This window comes from Gadus chalcogrammus, chromosome 2 (genome assembly GCF_026213295.1).
Source record: "Gadus chalcogrammus isolate NIFS_2021 chromosome 2, NIFS_Gcha_1.0, whole genome shotgun sequence".
NCBI lineage: Eukaryota > Metazoa > Chordata > Actinopteri > Gadiformes > Gadidae > Gadus > Gadus chalcogrammus.
In genome coordinates, this window is record NC_079413.1 from 21,991,803 (window position 1) to 22,012,599 (window position 20,797).

The following is a 20,797-nucleotide window of genomic DNA, read 5'->3' on the forward strand; positions in this document are numbered from 1 at the left end:
CTCCTCATCCCATAGGCAGCAAAACGTACGCAAAGCAACCACTGCTGTTACTGCACATGCCCCACATACTTCATACACGTACTTCTCTCCTCAGGACATGCGTGGCAGTGCGGTAATCCTGCCACAAGGCGGCTGTCCTCCAACTGACAGTCTGGGTATCAGCGGCATGGCAGTGCGTGATCTGGCCACAAAGGGGCGCTCCTGCACCAGTCAGTCTGTGTTCGGCGCCCGTGGAGAGCTCGGCTAGCGTTATTGTTTTGGCCATTAAACCCATTTCCAGAAGCCGAAATGGCATCTAACGGTAAGAGGCGTGTTTAGTGGTATTAAGAATACTATAATGTCAACGTAATGCTATATCATAGGAGCCGTGTTGTCGTGAGAATGGCATCACGGGGGGTTGCGCACCGTTAACCCAGCGCTGAGCTAAACGACGTTATGTCCACATCAGTGCACGGTTAAAATTGGCAAAATTGGCTTATTCGACCTGATTCAAAAACTCAAGACGTAGTATGCTGCAGGATGTTAACTATTGCAATTCATACATTTACCATTGAGCAATGTTATTTATATGAGCCGGTCTGTGCTATTGACCCAGTTTACGCTAGTGCGTAAAAGCAAGCCAGGCATGGTGATGATGCGCTCCGGTTAGAATACCCTTAATGATGCTCTCGTTGGGCATCTACCGCTGACACACTATCTGCACATATAGTGCTTTCTCTTGACTAAGTGGTCTCCCGTTGCTGTATGGATCATTAAATCGTCTTTATATCTGTCGATATGTTAGTAACAGAGCTTGTGTTTGCATGTGAATTGTTGTGAGTGAATTGACAGGTCTTGTATTTCCCTTCAGAATATTCCCAGTCAGCTCCGCAGGGGTGAGTGATTTTATATAATTTTCAGTTTTTTTTATTATGATTATAATTATATAATTATTATCATGTGTATTATTATCATATTAGTTTCTGGTTCGAAAATGTGATGTCAACAACAAAGGCCTTCATATATCGTGCCTACACATCCAGATACCTGACCTCTGCCTTCAATTCCTACCTCGTCTAGTCAAACGGGTTATCGCGTCCGAGAGCGAAACCAGACTGTTTGTCTTGCGTATTCCTCCGCAGCTACGGCTCCTACGGTGGCGCGGCCAGCCAGAGCTACGGGCAACCCTCCGGCCAGGGCTACAGCCAGCAGGGGGGGTACGGAGGAGGGGGAGGGTACAGTCAGAGCCCAGAGAGTGGCTCTGCCTCCTACAACCAGGGAGGCTACGGCAGCTATGGCCAGCCACAGTCGGGTACAGTTTCAAGTTGGTCCACTTTTCCCACGCTTTGACGTGCATGCCTATTATCGCTATACGGGCCAATACAGTATGATTATGGTGTATTGCATGAGATCTGTTATGTTAAGGGAATTCAAGAGAATGTCTTTGTGGTATAATAATAATATTCAATTTATATAGCGCTTTTCTCACACTCAAAACGCTTTACATAGGGGCACAACAATAGATAAACAAGAAAAAATATAGAGTTAATGGGGCTAGGGTTGGTGGGTGATCTAGGGGTAGGCAGAGGAGAAGAGATGAGTCTTGAGGCGGGACTGGAAGATGGTGAGGGACTCAGAGTCATGAACCACATGTGGTACATGTGGTTCACCAGTACAGCGTTTCTGGTGGTGGCATTAAGCTAAGATTGTGGGTGAGGTCGTCCAAAAACTGAATTACATCTTTGTTTAAATCATTCAGGACGTTGTTGTTGTTTTAGGTTCATGTAGCGTCCTTAAGCTATCGTTGTTGTATACGGGGAATGGGTTAACCTAACGATCGTTAGAGCTTCTTCTGCCAATGTTCTTATTTTAAGTCGCTTTGGATAAAAGCGTCAACGACAATGTAATCCTTTCGATCGGCCTCTGAGCGTTTTCTGTGCTCCCTCCGTCCTAGGAGGGTACGGTTCCTCTCCTCCCAGCCAGGGGGGGGGCGGCAGCTACCCGGGCCAGTCCTATAGCTCCGGGGGCTACAGCGGCGGCGGCGGCGGCAGTGGGGGCGGACAGCCGTCCTCTGGGGGGTACGGCCAGCAGTCGTCCTACTCAGCCTACGGCCAGCAGCCCCCTGCTTCACAGCAGCAGCAGCAGCCCCCCTCCTCCCCCCCTGCAGGGTACGTACAGACCCCCCCCAGGTTGAACCCCAGGCAAACGCCCCATCGGGCCACACACCCGCTCATGTTTTCCAACAACGCTATAGATAGGTCGGTAGCTTTGTTGCGTACGGGGAAGGGGTTAACCTAACAATTGGTAGTGCCTGGCACTCGGTTCTATGAACATCCTTACTCTACCGACAGCGATATGTTGTTTCTCTTTAGTTTGACAAATGTACTTATTGTAAGTCTGCTAAATGCCATAATGTAAATGTAAAGGATGGGGGTAGAATTTCTTTCAAATATATATATTTTTTTTCCGAGTTTTCCACTTTCTATTTATTTCCCATACTCTTTTGAGTATCGCACAACATTTCTTCTTTTTGTTGTACAGTCAAGCAGGCCCCTTTGTCTAAGTGACTCAGCTGAGCTTCCACAAAAGACTCAAAACTCCCCAGGTCAGAGTTCACCTAGACTCTGCATAGCCTCCCTCCCAGTCCTCCTACGCACTGTATGTTGTGCGTCATGGCCCTTAATGTACACACTCATTGTACTTAACAATTATTTGCCGAAGGCGAAGTGAATAGTGGGGAATAGCCCTAGTGTTGGGGCTATTCCCCACTATTCACGGAGCCTGATTGTTTAAGTATATACTACATGTGAACACTCCAAAAATAAACAGGCAAAGCCTTTTTGCCGTGATTTATTTGTTTCTGTTATTCGTTTTTATTAGCGTGACGAGACGACATTTTGCGATGAAAACAATATCCCGAGTTTGAGATCTCAATCATGGGATATTGCCCAATATCCCGAGAAAGCGAACCAATCAAATTGCGCCATCTTAGGAGGTTCACTTGGAGCATATACTAAATAGTTATAGTACTGAGTTGTGTAGCATCGTGTCCGAGCTATCTTTGTTGTATACTGGGAATGGGAAACCTGGTGATTTTTAGTGCTTGGCCCTTGCTTCTATGAACATCCTTACTGTACCGACAGCCATCCATGGTTTTAGCTTCTTCTGACAAATGTACTGATTGTAAATCGCTTTGAATTAAACCGTCTGATTAATGCCCTCAATGTAAAGGTGCAGGACGGGGGTAGAATTTATTTTCAATATATGTTTTCACGTTGTCCACTCTCTGTTTATTTACCATACTTTTTTTGGTATTGCATAAACATTTATTTGTTTTATCGTGCAGGGAAGTAGACAGAATCCCATCCTGTAAAATCCCTATCACCCATGCCTCGGTGAAGTCAAAGGGAGCCCGTAGTGACGAGGTCGCAGGTCCGTCACACACTTTGTCGGGGCGGCATGTGGCTCAGGAGGTAGAGCGGGTTGGCTGGCAACCTTCTAGTTCGATCCCCGGTTCCTCCTAGCTGAGTGTCGAGGTGTCCCTGAGCCAGACACCTCACCCTCACTGGCTGTCACCTCACATGGCTGACTCCGCCGTCGGTGTGTGCATGAATGGGTGAATGTTAGGCAACATTGTAAAGCACCGTAAAAGACAACTAAAAATAATTTCCTACTAACCTATATCTAATATCGAACTTTTTTCTCATTTTTTTTGTGTATGATTGAATGTGTATCTAAGGTTATCTATGTTTTGGTGCGCTCTTTGCATGCATCGACTCAATCATCACGAGTGATGAGTGAATGAAAAACGCACTTATAGATGTTCTCTAATGTAACGGTGTCTACCATTGTCTGTACCACTACCTTTCCATGAACAACGGGCCCCCCACCCATTAGCTTTCCTAGCTTCCTCGGGGGGGGGGACCCCTTCGCCCTGCCCAATAGATTCTGCATCCCAACTGTCATCCGTTCACTATGAGAATTCACTCGTTCATCCATTCCCCCCCCAGCTACGGCGGGAGCGCAACGCCGTCGTCGGCGTACGGCCAGCCGCCCAGCGCGGGGCCCGGCTACGGGGGGCAGGGCGGGGGGGCCTACGGCGGCGGGACTGGCGGCGCTCCGGGCGGGGGCTACGGGGCCAGCCAGCCGCCCCCCCAGCATGGCGGTGGCGGCGGCGGCGGCGCCCCCTACAACCAGCCCTCGGGCTACAGCTCCCCGGCCGCCCAGAGCTACGGCCAGCAGGGGCAGTACGCCCCCGGCGGAGGTACGGCGCCGGTTCCGACCAGTTTGAACCGAACTTGAGAACGGAGGAGGAGAGTCCAGATTCTGACCTCTGACCCCCCCCCTCTTCCCCTCAGGCTACGGGCAGGACAGCCCCCCAATCAGCGGAGGGGGGGGCGGCGGCAGCTACAGCAGCCAGGACAGCGGCTACGGGGGTCCGGAGGGCCCCTCCGGCCGCGGGCCCCGCGGCGGGGGCTACGGCGGCGGGTTCGGGGGTCGCGGTGGCGGCGGCTTTGAGCGGGGCTTCGACCGCGGGGGCCGCGGGGGGCCCCGGGGCCGAGGGGGAATAGGGTAAGTGGGGGGAACCCTTTCGTTGTTGTCGTTGTTGTTGATGTTGTCGTTGTTGTTGTTTGTTTCGCTCACCCCCTCCCATCGGAGAACACCTGAGTCAGGCTTAAGGATGTGGTCGACGTGTGGTCACGTCGTATATTTACCAAGAGTCCCTGTCTATTATAGAGTTTATAGAGTCACGAACTGCAATATTTGGTTTTTCAAAGTAAAGTAAAGAACTGGGTTCACCCTAGATTTGTCCGAGACAAGGTTCAGAAAGGCCAAGCGAGGTGCCAGATATTAGTTATTGGATTCAAAGGATTTTTCCCCTCACTATTTTATGTTTATAAACAATCAATAATAATTATGACTGAAAAAAAAAAAGGGGACAATGCTGAACTCCATTGAGGAAGCCAATGCATTTGGATAATTCAAAGCACTCACAATACGCATTGGTTAACAATGTGCAGCCTTATCAATGTCATTCTTTCTTTTGCTGAAGCCCCTTTTAAACTATGTAATTAAAGGTGCTTTCCAAACTTTTATTATGTCATTAGAAACCTAAAGTGTAAGCAGAATTATAATCCATCCTTTCAGTGTATAGGGTAAAATATGTGGTGACACGGTTGTCTTAAAATAGCCCCGAAAGCCTTACTGGCAATGATTTTCATAAAGACTGTTGTCCTGAACAAAGAGTGGTTTATGGGGAACTAGACCAACTGGTCTGGCAGGGTGAGGAGAAGATCAGTCCGCATACTATAAAACACATGATGGATCACATTCTTTAGACAAAGACACTAAGACAAAAATATATTGTTTTGTAAGGTTGTGGATTCCCAAATTAGTAAAATAAAAGGATTCTTCAGGAATGGTCAAGAAGTAAAGGGGGAACCAGACAAGAAAGACAAGCCATTGTGTTTCTGATTCTTTATTTTTTTGCCCACACAATCGAAATGGAATTTTATGCAGCTCAATGGGCATGTGCTCATTTGAATAGGAAATATTATCTTCAAAAAACTATAAATACAATTTGAATATGCCTTGCCCCACATTGCAGCCTAGATGAAGGGTTATTGTTTAATTATTTAGATCATTATTCACTTCCTCATCCTCACGATGAGGATGAGGAAGTGAATAATGATTTCCACTGGGCTATTCAGTTTTCCCCCCTTGCTTGTGTTAACCTTGAACTGATTGACCCTTGACACTTGAACACTTCAATGTAACCCGAAGCAACGCAGAAACTACTAGAAACCAGAACGGCCGACGTAAATATCTTTCAAAAAGATAACAACGTTTGCATTGTCTGTCCATTTTGACGCAACATCCTCGGAACCGCTGAAGGTCAGGGTAAGAGTGCGCTTTGTTGTACAAGAATACAACAAAGAACATGTACAAGAATATACATTTTCATTTCCTTGTTGCGCTTCGGGGAAATAACGTGAGTGATACGTTAGCCTTGTAGAGCCAAGGCCAAGAATGCTTCACTTTGACAACAATGTCAAGGGTTGGTCCGCCGGCTCTGAACTTCAGAGGAGACTGACTCAAGGGATTAGCAGGAGCGTTCAGATATGGGTGGAGAGGTGATAGATCAATCAATCATTCAAGCAGCTGCTGTCATTCCTCTGGTCAACGGGTCAACGTTGAGAGCGTGAGCTCTGCAGGGAATCACACCTGGTTTCGGGCGATAACTGTCTGATGGTACAAGGCTGCTGTCCCTCAATACTTCTTATTTAATCGCAGTGTATCTGTGGATAACCATTGTTATTATTATTATCGTGATTATTATTATTGTTGTGTCGCATAAATAGTCAAATTATATTACGTTATTATTCAAATTGTTATATTTGGAATTGAAGATAAATCCTGAGGCCCAACGGCAAAGGATTATTACTTTATTATTACGAATGTTTTCAGTAATTGAAACCCCTAGGATCTGGTATAGGTAAGTTGATCTCCACATTTCCTAAGTTCATATTTGAGCACCTTTTGATAACAATGTATATTTTTGTTGGTTTGTCATTTTTACCCAAGCCTCCATAATGAATTGAGTTTTCCATTTCATTGTTTGTCGGTGCATCCATTCATACACGCGTATTGCAACACTTCACACCATGAGATCCCTTAAAAAGGCATAAAACAAAAAGGCAAAACTTTCCTTACTCGTTCATTATGTTTGGATCATGAACAAATTGGAATTACTTTTGCTTCGTCAACGTTTGTCTTCGTTAACCCTGCAAGCCTTCAATTCAGATTTATTGCTCAGGTCCCATCCTGTTGTTTGGCTGTCAAAAAAGAACAATAAGGAAGAGCTCCCAAGCAGCACGCTGTCGTACGGCAGTAAACAAAAAGCTAACAACGGCTTTTAGGGGCGCTGCTGTGAAAGTGCAAGTGTGTGGATGTGAAGACTGAGCCAAGACTGTCTCCAAGGGATTGCGACGTAGAAGGCTTCCCTGAAACAGATTTCATATGAATGTCAGGATGTCAAGAGACACTTTTAACTACAGTACAACTATAAAGTACTACTTTCCCTGTCCCTCCATGGATTATCTCTTATCACAGCTGTCCTCCATGTTAATATTTACAGAGCGACCAGGGTCAGCACTCAACGCCTTTTATGCCAAATTGAACAAGGGTTAAATATCCACACAAATCCCCATACTAGGTTATGTATTTGATTTGTGTACTTACATTATCCAAATTGTTTCCAACAATGTTCAAACCAAGAGTAATCTGTCATGTTATACAAGGTTACAGTCTGTTACATTTGGTCGCATTGACCTATTGATGGGACTAAGAACGGATAAAACACCTACCAATACCCTTTACCCCCTAAGATCTGGGAAAAAAAAAAATCTGTGGAAACCTGATCTGTTCAGCTAACTAAGACGTGCTCCTTTGACAAGTGACCCACACCATCCAAGCTAAAGCAGTGTTTCCCTGCTATGGAAGTTCACTGTTTACCTCAATGAGCCGGCTCACAAGGGCTCCGGTAACGATATTAATGCAGCTTGGTTTGGAGAGGTGACTGGACAGGTTCCATACTCCTCTCCATCTGCCAATTTTATGGCAGCTGGTCTCCACAGGCTGGTGTTCAATTACCACCAGCTACTAGACTCTACCTTACCCCGTATTCCGGAACGTCAATGGCCTGTGTGAACGGACGCAAGATGGAAATGTTACGGAACATAGCAGCTTGTGTGATTAGCGTTAATAATTAGCGGTGCCTGCAATGTCATCCCAGTAATTTACCGGGAACTAACTGTGAAAGGGGCTTAAATCTTTTTTGGTGTGAAAAAAGTCAGTTTAATCTGAAATCCAGTTTAATCTGAAGTCCAAATGTGTCTCAAGGGAACACATCAATGGGACAAAGCAAACCAATTAAAGGCCTACCTAAAAGCTGCCACTTCCTTCCGCAGAATGGCAGGAAACACGTCCAGTCACACTTTGATTTCCTGTTCCTCATTTCAATCAGTTCAGGTGGGCTACATAGAGATATGTAAGGCACTTGTGGGTGACTTAATTTTGGCATATGCTGCTATGAACTATGAATTCCTTGTGGTAGTTAGCCTAAATTATTATTTCATATTGAAAGTAATATAGGCCACGACTGGCCCTTTCGTTTTGTTAATACTAGATAGCAAGCTATCCATGTTGTTCATGTTATAAACTTGTATTGAAAATCTAAACACAAATGAAAAGATGTTAGGCATTTAGTGTGTAGATACATAGCACCACCATCACACCACCCTCACACCATCATACTGCATCGTACCGAACTGTGAGTTCTGTGAACGTTTCACCCCCTATATACATATATATGAATATATATATATATATATATTGTATATACACCCCTACCATCATAGCATAACAGGAGGGTGATTCCTGTCACTGACCCTCAACCGATCCCAGTCACCTCTCCCCAACTCCCCCCTCACCTCAATGCAACCTTACAGTGACCACTGTGATGCTATGCTTTAATTCATGTTTGAATCTTCCCCTAGGCACGTACTCTCTCACCAGGGCGGCTTTCTGCTCTGGGGCCTTGAGTCAGGGACGCTGACGTCAGAATGGGCGTGTAGAAAAAGGGTCACAGTCTCCTCTTCCTTGGTTAAAAAACATTGATGATGCATATGATGCAAAAAGATGTGCATTACAGTCACGCCTCAAATAAGTTAATGTGAAGCATTGGGTTGATGCGTGGAGCGTCCTGAAGTTAAAAAGCTCTGAGGTGTGGACTGGTTGGACCATCCAAGAAACGCTTTTAGCATCGATGTGTGCAAGTGACTAAAAAAACGATTTGACTTATTGGTCACAAAAAACGTCAAATTGACACTTCACCAAAGAGGCAAGGTCATTTGAGTACCTTGTCCTGGGGCAAGGGTTTATGAACGAGGAACTGAACAGAGATGCCATGACTGACCAGGGCCATGGCTGTGAAGGGGTTCTGTCTTAAAGAAGACAGAAGGTTGAGACAGAAGGTTACCAACCAACCCCACTGACAACACCACACGACCCCGTTTGAGGGCCAGTCTTCAGTGAGTGTTGCTCTTTCTCTCCCTCTTCATCAGAATGGGCGACCGTGGAGGATTCAATAAGTTTGGTGGTAAGTTGCAAAAAAAAACAATTTGAGCCAGAGGTTTTAGGGGGTTCCGAGGCTTAAGCTAAAGGGCGGGATTGGTAAGAGGGATCCCATGTTTCAAGCTAATGCTACGATAATGCAGGCTGGTTAAACAGAATGTGTGCAGGGGTGTGCAGGTTCTGATTTGCACCTGGTGTAATATGCCTGGGTTAAACGTTAGAACATGTATTGTTCACGGGAACGTAGAGGAGGAAGTTGGGATTTTCTCATATAACAGACCCTATTCTTTGAATTGCTACCATTTACTGTAAAGTAGTTGTAAAAACACGGAAGCATCACGCTTAGTTCCCTGATATACGAGAACGGCTTTAAAAACATATTGTGAACAAATCTGCCAAATAAATTGGACAATTTAGGTTGTTCTTCCCAAACGGACCGATGGAGATCAGAAATTTCTGATTTCGTCAACACCCCGACTTTCCAAGATTATTTGACAGGAACAAAGTTGATGTTTAAAGAACGAGTTACAAAGTGCCAAACACCACCGAGTCGACGTGTTTCTTTTCCACAACACGTGTTGTGGAAAAGTATCTCATATATCAGGAAACAGCCTGCGTGACGGTTTAATAAGGTCTAGTGTCTAGGTGATCTTTCATGCTATTTCTGCAGCCTGGCTGAGGTTAGGTAGCATCCTCAATGTGGTGTGAATGTGATCATACGTGTTTCTCATGCGGCCAGTGTCTCAGGTAAGCATCATCCATGTGTACCGTGGTACGTGTTCCGAGGGGTCTTTGGGCTGCTTGTGCTCCAATGTGGTTCAACCATGTGTTGTTAGTGGTCAAAAGCACATGCAGTGTGTCCAAATACTGGACGATTGAACGAGTTGGCGGTCTGGAACAATGGTTGCGCCTCAGACAGTGTGTGTGCCGTTTTTTTTCTCTCTCTCGACAAACTAAAAGTTCCAAGCGCATGGAAATGCGACATTTGGGCGTGGAGTTATCCACGGTTGGTGGCAGACAGAGGTGTGCAGAACGAAAGGGGTGTTAACGGTCTGACGTGGTTTGATGACCATGCTAGGGGGAGGCACTGTACCTGTTGAAACAACCCTTCTATAGAATGAAGGCAAGTGGTTTGCTAATGCTTTGACAAACACGTAAAGGTGCGATTGAGCTAATGGCTAACCAATGGGCCTTATCACCTGGCAGCCATCTTGGTTCCATCTTGGTCCTAAACACTAACTGGGTGGGGGAACTGAATGCCGAAACCAGTTCTCCAAACAGGTGAATGGGAACAATCACAAGGAACAAATGGCTGGAAGCTGGAACTAGTTTGTAAAACACAGGGCCTGGAGTCACAGGGCAAGAAATCATTGTAGTCCATATCAGCAAACCCTCATCGATCAAAGTGACTCACCCAGCGTGCTACCGAGATACCGTTTGAGCCACAGTCCATCGGAAGAACTTCTCAAGGTTTCAGTGGGCCAATTTTATGAACACACAATACTTATGATTACGGAAGGAGATCTCCCTGATTTCAGATCAACCGTTATGTCTTTGGGTGCAAGTCCAAGACAAGTCTCAAGCTTTTTGTGGCAAGTCAAAGTCAAGTCTATATTGTAGAAGTTGACATCGATATATGATAGTGGACATGGATACATTTGCAATACAGTCCGCAGATTCCCCCCCAAAATGGAAGGAATTAGTTCATTTTCTTGTTGGATAATTATTTGTGAAAATGTGAACTTTGTGAAGCGTTAGTGAACCCCCGGTTTCAGCTCGACTAACAACACTCAGCCTTTTGGGCTGAGATGATTCCTTAGCATTCCTAATGAATCATTAGGAATGATAATTGCCAGCGGACAAAAAGCCAACCTGCCTCAGGGCCAGGGATATAGTTAGTAATAAACCATTAATAACCATAATAGACGTGATAAAACAATGATTAGCATACTAATCCTTGCTGTTTTATCGAAACGAAAAGCTCTGATTAGAAGGATAATACCAGAAATTATGTGTTCACATTTTTGCATCAAAAAATAGACTGGAGTCATTTAAGCACTATATATTTGCGCTCTGTACTTTTTTGTGTCACGCTACAAATCTGCAGTGCATTGATCCAGTGTTTCGGGCTTCATGTGAATAAGGAAGTCAGAAATATCCCAAGCAATTGAGTCAGCCTACCTAATTTAATTAATGTGGTTGGATAAACAGAACTCGTACATCGAGTGGTACATCGAGTCGAACTTGATTCTCAAGTCTCGTGCCTCGAGACTTGTGTGTCATAGATGTGTCATAGATAATTTCACATTCCTTACTTATTACTTGCAATATTTTTTTTTATTTGGCAGACATTCAGCATCATTTATTATGTTGTGCTTTCCACTGGCTTGATCTAGAAAGGAGATCAGGATGATATCAGGAGGCTGTTCCTCATACGTTCAACAACAGAAGCTTATTGGTTTAATGTCAGCCTGCTTCTGGCTGAAGTTAATGTTGAGCTACTGAACAACAGTAGTTAGACATTCCCCTGTCATGCCGTATTTATTATCGGGCCTAGCGGAGAGAAGTGCTGAGAATCTTCTACGTTCCTACCCGGGCCCAGCCTTTGCAGGGGCCTTAGTTAGAAGGTCGAGTAAAGGGCACATTGATCTTCATTGAGAACAAGCATGGCTTGTTCTCAATGAACATCAATGTGCCCTTTTTGACCTTCTGAAAATGTACATGAATATATTTGATCTTGTTGAACAGCGTGTTTTCATGTCACCCATCCTCCTAGCTTCGGTGCAACTTTGCTCAGTGGTGCCAGTCAACTTTATCACCAGTGGGGACATTCCAGGCCTTCACAGAAACCTTCAATGCCCGCACATCCATGTACCAGTGAAACTAGTGCAACACACCAAACCCAAACACTCGAAGGATCTAGCCATAAACAAACCCATAGAACCTCGGTTCGTCTTGAGATGGGGTCTGGCGTAGACGTGCGGTGTTGTACGGCGCCAATACAAGTACCAAGAACGCCCCCTGTTCCCCGGTCGCATACATCTTTAGATCTGACAAATCGAATAACCCATAATAATACATCAAAAATGGTGTTGACATTGGTACCGCGACAACACAGGTTGCTGCTCAAACATCCAAACAGCTGTAAAAGCATCTTTGTCGCACACATTTTCGCGATTAAATAATGAACGTATCCTTGTGGCCCAGGAATGCATTCTGAAATGCACAAAAAATTGAGATATCTCTGAAGGTGGGGTGACATGTCTTCTGTTGATGGTGAAATACGTCACATTCCTACGGTACTTCGCCACATGTGTTGAAACGACTGAATGTACAACAGCCTCAGCAACAATACCTCGAGACAGCGGAGTTGCAAAGAACAACATACAATGCGAAGACGAAAGCCAGTGCTTCCGCTTGTATTCACAACAATGCCAAGAGGCTTTGTGAAGTTGGCCTTTTACTGCACACTTTTTATTTTTTATAGCAATGGCGGCCAAACAGTGTCAAACAGGTTTTTCTTAAAGCATCAATGCTGGTTTTGCATTCTTAAGATCACCCCCGCCCCCTGGGCTTTAGTGGGCTGCATTCAGTATGACAGTGATTGATGGTTGAGGTGTGAATGTCCACTGAAGACTGCGTCACATACATGAAGGGGTCTCAACATATGATGAGGGGTGAAGGGAGGGCTGGGGTGTGTAATGAGTGGTCCGTTGGCAGTTTGTTAATGTTGTCGCACGCCGCATTTCCCACACACTAATAACCTTTAACTACGTTCTTGTGTCCCCTTGAAGGGCCGAGAGAGCCAGGACATGGACATGGGGGACCTGGCTCCTGTAAGCGTTTGTCTACCTCTTTAGACGTAGTCCTTTTCCTTTTGGGACACATTAAAACACGCAATTGCGAAAAAGACACAGTGGCCTTTCAATGGATGATTACTAAGATGAATCCTCAGATCTGAAGTTTGAGTTCTCACGCTGAAAGTAAAAGACTTTTGTTTATTTTCCTCAGCAGTACCAGATCAGGATAACTCTGACAACAATACCATCTTCGTGCAAGGCCTAGGAGATGATTACACTGTTGAGGCAGTCGCTGACTTCTTTAAGCAGATTGGCATCATCAAGGTACGTACCGATTACGGGTTGGCTGGCTCACAGAGGCGTCACTGTATGACAAACAGGTGTCGCACATTGTTGCATGGGTAGCAGATAGACAAGTATCAGGTACCCACATGGTACCTGATAAGATTTTTTTCCCTAGTTTAGCCTACAATCAGTGCCCTGGTACATAACACTTGTAAACCCGGGATAAGGGTCTACAATCCTACAATAAAACCTGGGTGAAAAGAGTCTTGATAGCCAAGGTGACACTGAACGAGTCTTACTATCATATCAGACATGCTAGTTTGGTTAACATCTTATGTTTCATGTTGCTCCAACCCTGCAACGCATCGAATTGTTCCTCATTCATCCGCTGCCCGTTTCTTTCTCCGGGTCAGATCAACAAGAAGACGGGTCTGCCGATGATCAACCTCTACACCGACCGGGACACGGGCAAGCTGAAGGGGGAGGCCACCGTCTCCTTCGACGACCCCCCCTCCGCCAAGGCCGCCATCGACTGGTTTGACGGTGAGGGGCTCGGGGAGGGAAGACCTCCACAACTCCACAGCTCATGTCTACCTCCTGAGGCATGTGGCTCAGGAGGTAGAGCGGCTTGGCTGGTAACTGACAGGTTGCTAGTTCGATCCCCGGCTCCTCCTAGCTGAGTGTCGAGGTGTCCCTGAGCAAGGCACCTCACCCTGACTGCTCCCGACGAGCTGGCTGTCGCCCTGCATGGTTGACCCCGCCGTCAGTGTGGGAATGTGTGCATTAATGGGTGAATGTTAGGCACTATTGTAAAGTGCTTTTAGTGGCCAGTGGTTAGAAAAGCCCTGTATAAATGCAGACCATTTACCATTTACGCCTGGCATGTTGAGTCAGTCTTCTCTAAACGGATGAAGACCGCCGGTGTCAGCCCCGTGTCTGACCAGCCTTCCGTCCCCAGGGAAGGAGTTCAGCGGGAACCCCATCAAGGTGTCCTTCGCCACCCGCCGGGCGGACTTTGGGGGCCGGGGGGGCATGCGCGGCGGGCGCAGCCGTGGAGGTGAGTCAACAATCAATGACCTACAAGGGGAATCGGAATGCCACCTTCCCAGATCAGGATGATCTCACGGGGCTGATCATCATACCGTCCAATAACAGACGCTTAATGGTTTAATGACAGCGGGCTGGGGGCTGAAGGGAGGGGGGGCTTTCATGCCGTATTTGACTGCTACTTGACCACTTAGCAGTCAAGTAGCAGTCGACTGCTAACTGGATGATGTCGAGAAGCAGTCGACGTAAACCCCCGGGGTTGATGTCCGACGCGACGGCGGCGAACCGGGCGCCATTCTAACCGCTGCTGCATTCTGCTCAGGACCCGCGGGTCGAGGGGGCTTCGGAGGGGGGCGTGGAGGAGGAGGAGGACCGGGGGGTATTGTAGGAGGAGGCGGAGGAGGAGGAGGAGGACCCGGTGGTTTCCCAGGGGGCAACGGGGGAGGAGTCGGCAGCGGTGGGAACGGAGGCGGACAGCAGAGGGCCGGCGATTGGAAATGTTGCAACCCGTGAGTTTTTGCATTCATTTACCCCCGTCGGTGGCGCCTGATGGACGCCAATCCCCGGATTGACTGTTTCTGAACCAACTCCCCTTCCTGTCCCCCCCCCCCCCCCCCCCCCCCCTTTGTCTTCACGGTTCCTCAGTGAATGCAGCAACTTGAACTTCTCCTGGCGCAACGAGTGCAACCAGTGCAAGGCCCCCAAGCCAGAGGGGGCCGGGGGAATGCCCACCATGGAAAGAGGTGACATTCTAACACACAGACGGGCCGTAGCGTCGTCTGTCAGCGTAGACACGAACCATTTGTTTTCGACACACCTTTCACTACGACGGAAAGAATGTGGTTGTTTGGATGTGTTAAAAAGGGTGGTTGGCACACCCGAAGGTAATCCACAGGTGCTAGACAACTGTGCTGAACTTAAGAGAAAGGAGAGTCTGCACACTGTTTTAATGCTCCAGAACTAGGTTTATTAACAGGCAACGTTTCGATCGCTAGGGATCTTCATAAGGAAGATCCCTAGCGATCGATACGTTGCCTGTTAATAAAACTACACGGTTCCGTGTGTTGTCTTTTTTTATTATTATCATTTTATTTCCTCTTTATTTCGTTTTGAGAGTACGCAGCTGACGTAGAATGATTGATATTAGTTTTGTCTCAAGCTGCGTCTTCATTTCTAAGAAGCATCTATGTATTCATCGAGCCACATCAGTGAGCATCAGAACCATCAGTCACGCGATGTAGCCTATCAGGTCGACCGAGTTAAGTGCATATTAGGCCCGAGACAAAACAGATCATGAGGGCATTAACCCAACACATCATTAGTTAGTTATATAGGATTGGTTGCACAATTTGCAGACATATTCGTAGGAGAGATGAGTGAACACTTGAAGGCTACTATAATAATTACATGAATTAACTATTTATAACCAATCAAGCCCATGACGACTCGTGTCTATGGGTATGGCGATGCGTGTCTGACACAAGAACACAGACAGTTATAATTTTTTACAGGAAATGTCCTCTCATGTCTTTACAGGTCTAAATTACGTATTAATTTATATTTGAATATAAACGTAGGTTTATATTACAGGCATCCCTCTCAAGCACACTAAGGTGCGCTTCAATCCAACCTTCATTAATCTCTATAGTTTAATAATTATTCAAACTAACGAATGATAACAAGCCAAGCTGTTGAGACCTCCAGCCATGCTCTGTGTCTCAACCACAAGAATCGGTCACTTCTGTATTTAATGCTAGGCCTATATTGTATGATTTGAGTGCTTGGTTTGGATGTCTCTTTAGCCGCCATACATTGTTAAGGGGAGACACCTTGGAAAGTTGTGACCATCAAAGGACCGCACCAAAGCCTTTGGTCTGCCACCAATTATTTACCTTGCATGTGGTTACCGATAGCTCACTCCTCAGGACTTCCCCCCAGAGTAGTGTTGAGCAAACCACACATTGTTTGTTCACCAGTAGAGCGACAATAGGCCATGCCTCTTTTGAGGGAAACCTTTCCCTGCGCTGCCATTAACAAAGACATCGTGGTCATACAAGGGACCTTTGCCTTTATGTAATTATCAGTTCATCACATGTTTGTGAAAGGCAAACACAATCTGTGAACGAATGACGCCTGCGTGATCACCTCCTCCCACTCCTCGCTACAAGGGGTCCTCTCCAGCACTCCCAGCTCTGCTCTGACCCATGAGCCACCTTGCTGTAGCAATGTCTGTGTTACAGGAGGTGGCCTTGACTCCTTGAACCAGTTAATCGCAAAATACGATTCACCGAGCAGGTGTTCCATGTCGAAGATCTCCCTGAGTGTATGATGATGATGGTGATGGATGGTCTAACCTGTGCACATTGATCGCTCCATGCGCAAAACAGGGTATGCGGCCCTCGCCCAGCCAGCCAGAGTCCAATCAGTGTGCCTCCTTAAACCGTCCATCAACCAGCCACACGCTCCACATCCGCGTCGACTCCTAGAAGGAGCGAAACGACTTCCCTAGACCGAGTCAAAGCGTTTGCGTGGTCATTGCATTGAGTCGACGTTGAACCATAACGAAGCCTTTAGACCATTGGTTCTCAAAGTGCGGCTCGCGGGCCAATGGCGGTCCGCAGAATCATTCCTGGCGGCCCGCAATGACATACATAATTATGTAAGTTATAAAAAAAATAACATATATATATATTTTTTTTTTTGTATTATTAAATCAATATTAATTTAAACAAATATAAATAAATGTGAAGAGAAAATTCGACTCTCTCTAGCTTTCAATTAAATCCTTTTACATTTGTTAGTTTTAATCCAGCTGTACATTACTTTGAAAGGGTGAACCTCAGTTTCGTGATTTAGACCTCTCTTGACCTCACTCCCGGAGGTCCACGGTGCAATGTTTTTTTTTACCACTGGGATGCTGACGGCGTTTCCCGCCAATTTTTTTTTTCCTTTGGCGGCCCTCAGTCAAATTTTGGGTTCCTAAATTGGCCCTCAGTTGTCAAAACTTTCAGAACCCCTGCTTTAGACTGTGTGCGTGTGTGTGTCTGTTTGTGTGGACTGTGCGACCCCCGCTCACAGTTCCACCCGTTGTTTCCCCTCCCCAGGGGGGTACGGTGGGGGCGGCGGCGGCGGCGGCGGCGGCGGCGGCGGCGGCGGCGGCCGGGGGGGCTTTGAGCGCGGTGGGGGCTTCAGAGGACGGGGAGGCGACCGGGGGGGGTCCTTCCGGGGATCCCGGGGAGGGTTCGGACCCGGGAAGATGGACAGCAGGTGACTGCCGGCTATCGCTGATTGCCGTCTGTGTTGATGTTGTTTTGATCGTGTGTTGATCGATGTGATAAAGAGACGGGAGGTACCGCCCGAAAGTAAGAGCAACTCTTTTGCCGTGGTCACACACAATGCCCGCTGACACTGGCGATGTCTCGCACCCCTGATCACCACCTCTGTCATCGTACAGTCACGGCTGCACTAATGAGAGATATGTGGCTACATATCTCTGTCACTTTGTTGTCACTTGTGTTTTGGTCTGTCTCGTTATCACGTTGTCACGCTCTCTGGGTTTTGTTGAATCTTTCTTGTTCACTGTCTGGAAAGCACAAGATACCAAAACCAATTTCCCTGTATGTGAAAATCGACTCTGCAATAAACGTCTTTCTGATCTGATTCCTCAGGGGCGATCACAGACAGGAGCGGCGAGACCGGCCTTACTGAGGGGGGGGGCACCCAACTCAGAGTCCCTGCCTGCCCGATCACCACGCACACCCAAACCCCCCAACCACAACGCATGGACCGGCCATGTTTACCCCCCTGTCGTGACCCCCCAGGCCCCATCAAGGACTTTGACGTGTCGTGTTTTAGTTTAGTGGTACGCAACTCTCCCTCTCTCTTTCTCTCTCTCTCTCTCTCTCTTTCTATCTCTCTCCCTCTCCCTCCCTCCCTCCCTCCCTCCCTCCCTCTCTCTCTCTCTCTCTCTCTCTCTCTCTCTCTCTCTCTCTCTCTCTCTCTCTCTCTCTCTCTCTCTCTCTCTCTCTCTCTCTCTCTCTCTCTCTCTCTCTCTCTCTCTCTCTCTCTCTCTCTCTCTCTCTCTCTCTCTCTGCTGTTTGTTGTGAAAGTCAACCACCTGCTGGAACCCTGATGGCAGTCTTTTGTCTCCCAAGGCGTCACAAGTCGTTTTTCGTTTGGTTTGCAAGGCTTTTGTGTTGTGCTTTAAAACGTGATGTGTATTGTTTGTTTTGAAAATTAAATGTGTTTTCGAACCAAAGCAGTGTGGTGTGGTTTTTCTTATTGTATTGTTCAACGCTTCCTGTTTAAGTAAATAAGCAAATTAGTAAATAAGCCGATGTGTTGAGGATTGAAGAGGTTTTGTGTACACAAGGTCACGTGACACGAGGGACTGAAACACCAGATTATTAACTTACATTATGGAGTTAAAGCACACATGCCTTCAAGGTTTAAACAACACAGTCTTCCTTTCATTTACTTTCTGTTTTTCAATTCCGGTGCCACCAACCTATGTCATCCACCCTGATAAGAGAATATCAAACATTTCTACTTGATATTGTAATATATTGCTTCTTTTACATTTTTTATTTGTACAATAGAATCAACAATAATTCATATCTAAAAGTAAAAATGGTTATAAATAAACAGACAGAAGCTTGCAGTTTCCCTGTCAGAATGACTTTGCACTTTGGAGTTGATGGCCTAGTAAGTAACCGGAAGTTTTGATTAATGGGCACATAAATCACTCACAATATGTGTATCATTTATAAAATGTCTCCAAAATAGGGTTAAAGTCCAGTTTTTGTCGTTATTGCCATTAACGGGTGTTTTCTAATGCCATTCGGCGATCATATCACTTTGGGGAGACGTGGTGGAAGGTAGCCTAAACTAAAAACTAAACTCATTACGTCCATCGCATCAGGCATGTCCTGACTGTTGCATTGCAGCTGTAGTCCTCAATGATGATAATAATGATAATAACAATAAAAATTATACATTTAATTTGAAGGCGTCTTTCTCGGCACTCAGGGACGCCGTGAAAAGACACACAAAAGACATTAAGAAGAAACAACAATAAGATAAAGCAAAAATTACAATAGTAAGAGACAGCAATTGGCATCAGATGGAATAGGCAGTTTTGATGATGTGCTGAAATGTCTTTGCTAGTGTCGCACTTCTACATTTTTTCTATGCTGGGGTTTTTACCATCATCCTACATGATCATTATTATAGGGATCCACCGATTCCAATTTTTCTCTGACCAAGTATAAGTAACTACTTTTTGGTATTTGCCGATACGGAGTACCGATACGAGTACTTAATATTACAATTACTGTTTAAAGAACTAATTGGAACACACTGTTTCAGCGGGAATTCATACACTATGAGATATAAATATAAATATTATAGAAATAATATGTATCATAGCGTAATGTTTTTACACGCTCATTTTCATAATCTTTTTATATCTTATATCCAAAAATATATAAGATATAAAAAGATGTGTCCGAGGATCTACTTAAGTACACAAATGTAAACTCCAATTTCTTTGTGATTTCTGAACGAATCGTTCATGCACCACACATCACTAGTACGAGCACATGAAGCCCAGTATCGGGCCCGATTCTGAGTTCTGGTATCGGTATTGCTGCATTCGTAATCTTTATATATCATAATTTCTTTCTATTTCCCAAGGAAACCATTGCACCAGCGCAACATCCGAACAATGGAAAAACAATCCAGCTTATTATAGCATCGCGTCCGTCTGTCTGTCTGCGTTAGCATCCGATAGGAATGTGGACCGACGGGTTGGGACTCACTTTGTCTCTAGCTAATAAGTCAAGCAGATCGCGGTGATTCATTTTCCTTCCATGACACCGTTTTACCTTCGATATTGTTGTCACGTCACATCTGTCAAAATCAAAGCCTTGTTGAAATCTGGCCTATAGACATGAGTTTGTTGTACAATTCACAGAGGCTGATTGCTCTCTGAAACACTAATCCAGCTACGATTTTCCAAATCCAAGGTCATTGTGTGCTTTCATGCCCCAGCAGGGTGTATACTTTACTAGGTAAATACTTTAAGGCATTCTTTTTTTAAGGAATCAAAACATGTTTTTTAACTTCTGCACACGATTGGAATTGCTAAACTGCTTGATGAAAGAGCCAAGAACAGAGTGGGGTTAGAAAAAAAATAATCAACCAAAATACCAAGTACCAAGCCTAGTAGGGGCGAGCTGAGGCATTCAAGTGTTTTGCCGCTCTTTTGCGTTACCCAATTAAGGTTAGAGTTAGGGTTACCTAAACATGGTGACATAGATGTACTATAGGCTAGACCGTCTGCCTCCGGCGAACATGCATTCCCTGCATTATGTAAGCACTTGTGGCGGGTGATGGGCCAACCATCTAACACAGCCCTGAACATAGGTGAGGTAATGATGTAGTTTACACGGGCCGAAGCAGACGCACCTGTCCCGTGGGCGTGTCTTCCACCTGTGTTGTGCTGTGGCAGTCGAGTGACAAGCAAAGGGGAGGAGAAAATGGTTTTAAAA

General features: G+C 45.8%; 1 protein-coding gene across 1 annotated transcript; it reads left to right on the forward strand.

The window, feature by feature from the left end:
• Positions 1 to 288: 288 nt before the first annotated feature.
• fus (FUS RNA binding protein) lies at positions 289 to 20,765 on the forward strand. Its single transcript, XM_056606721.1, has 14 exons — positions 289 to 301; positions 851 to 875; positions 1,122 to 1,291; positions 1,934 to 2,147; positions 3,990 to 4,243; positions 4,338 to 4,551; positions 9,105 to 9,139; positions 9,854 to 9,861; positions 12,909 to 12,950; positions 13,613 to 13,742; positions 14,158 to 14,256; positions 14,569 to 14,755; positions 14,892 to 14,989; positions 20,758 to 20,765. Exons 1-14 carry the CDS (start codon positions 289 to 291, stop codon positions 20,763 to 20,765), a joined length of 1,497 nt encoding a protein of 498 aa, XP_056462696.1.
• Positions 20,766 to 20,797: the final 32 nt, after the last annotated feature.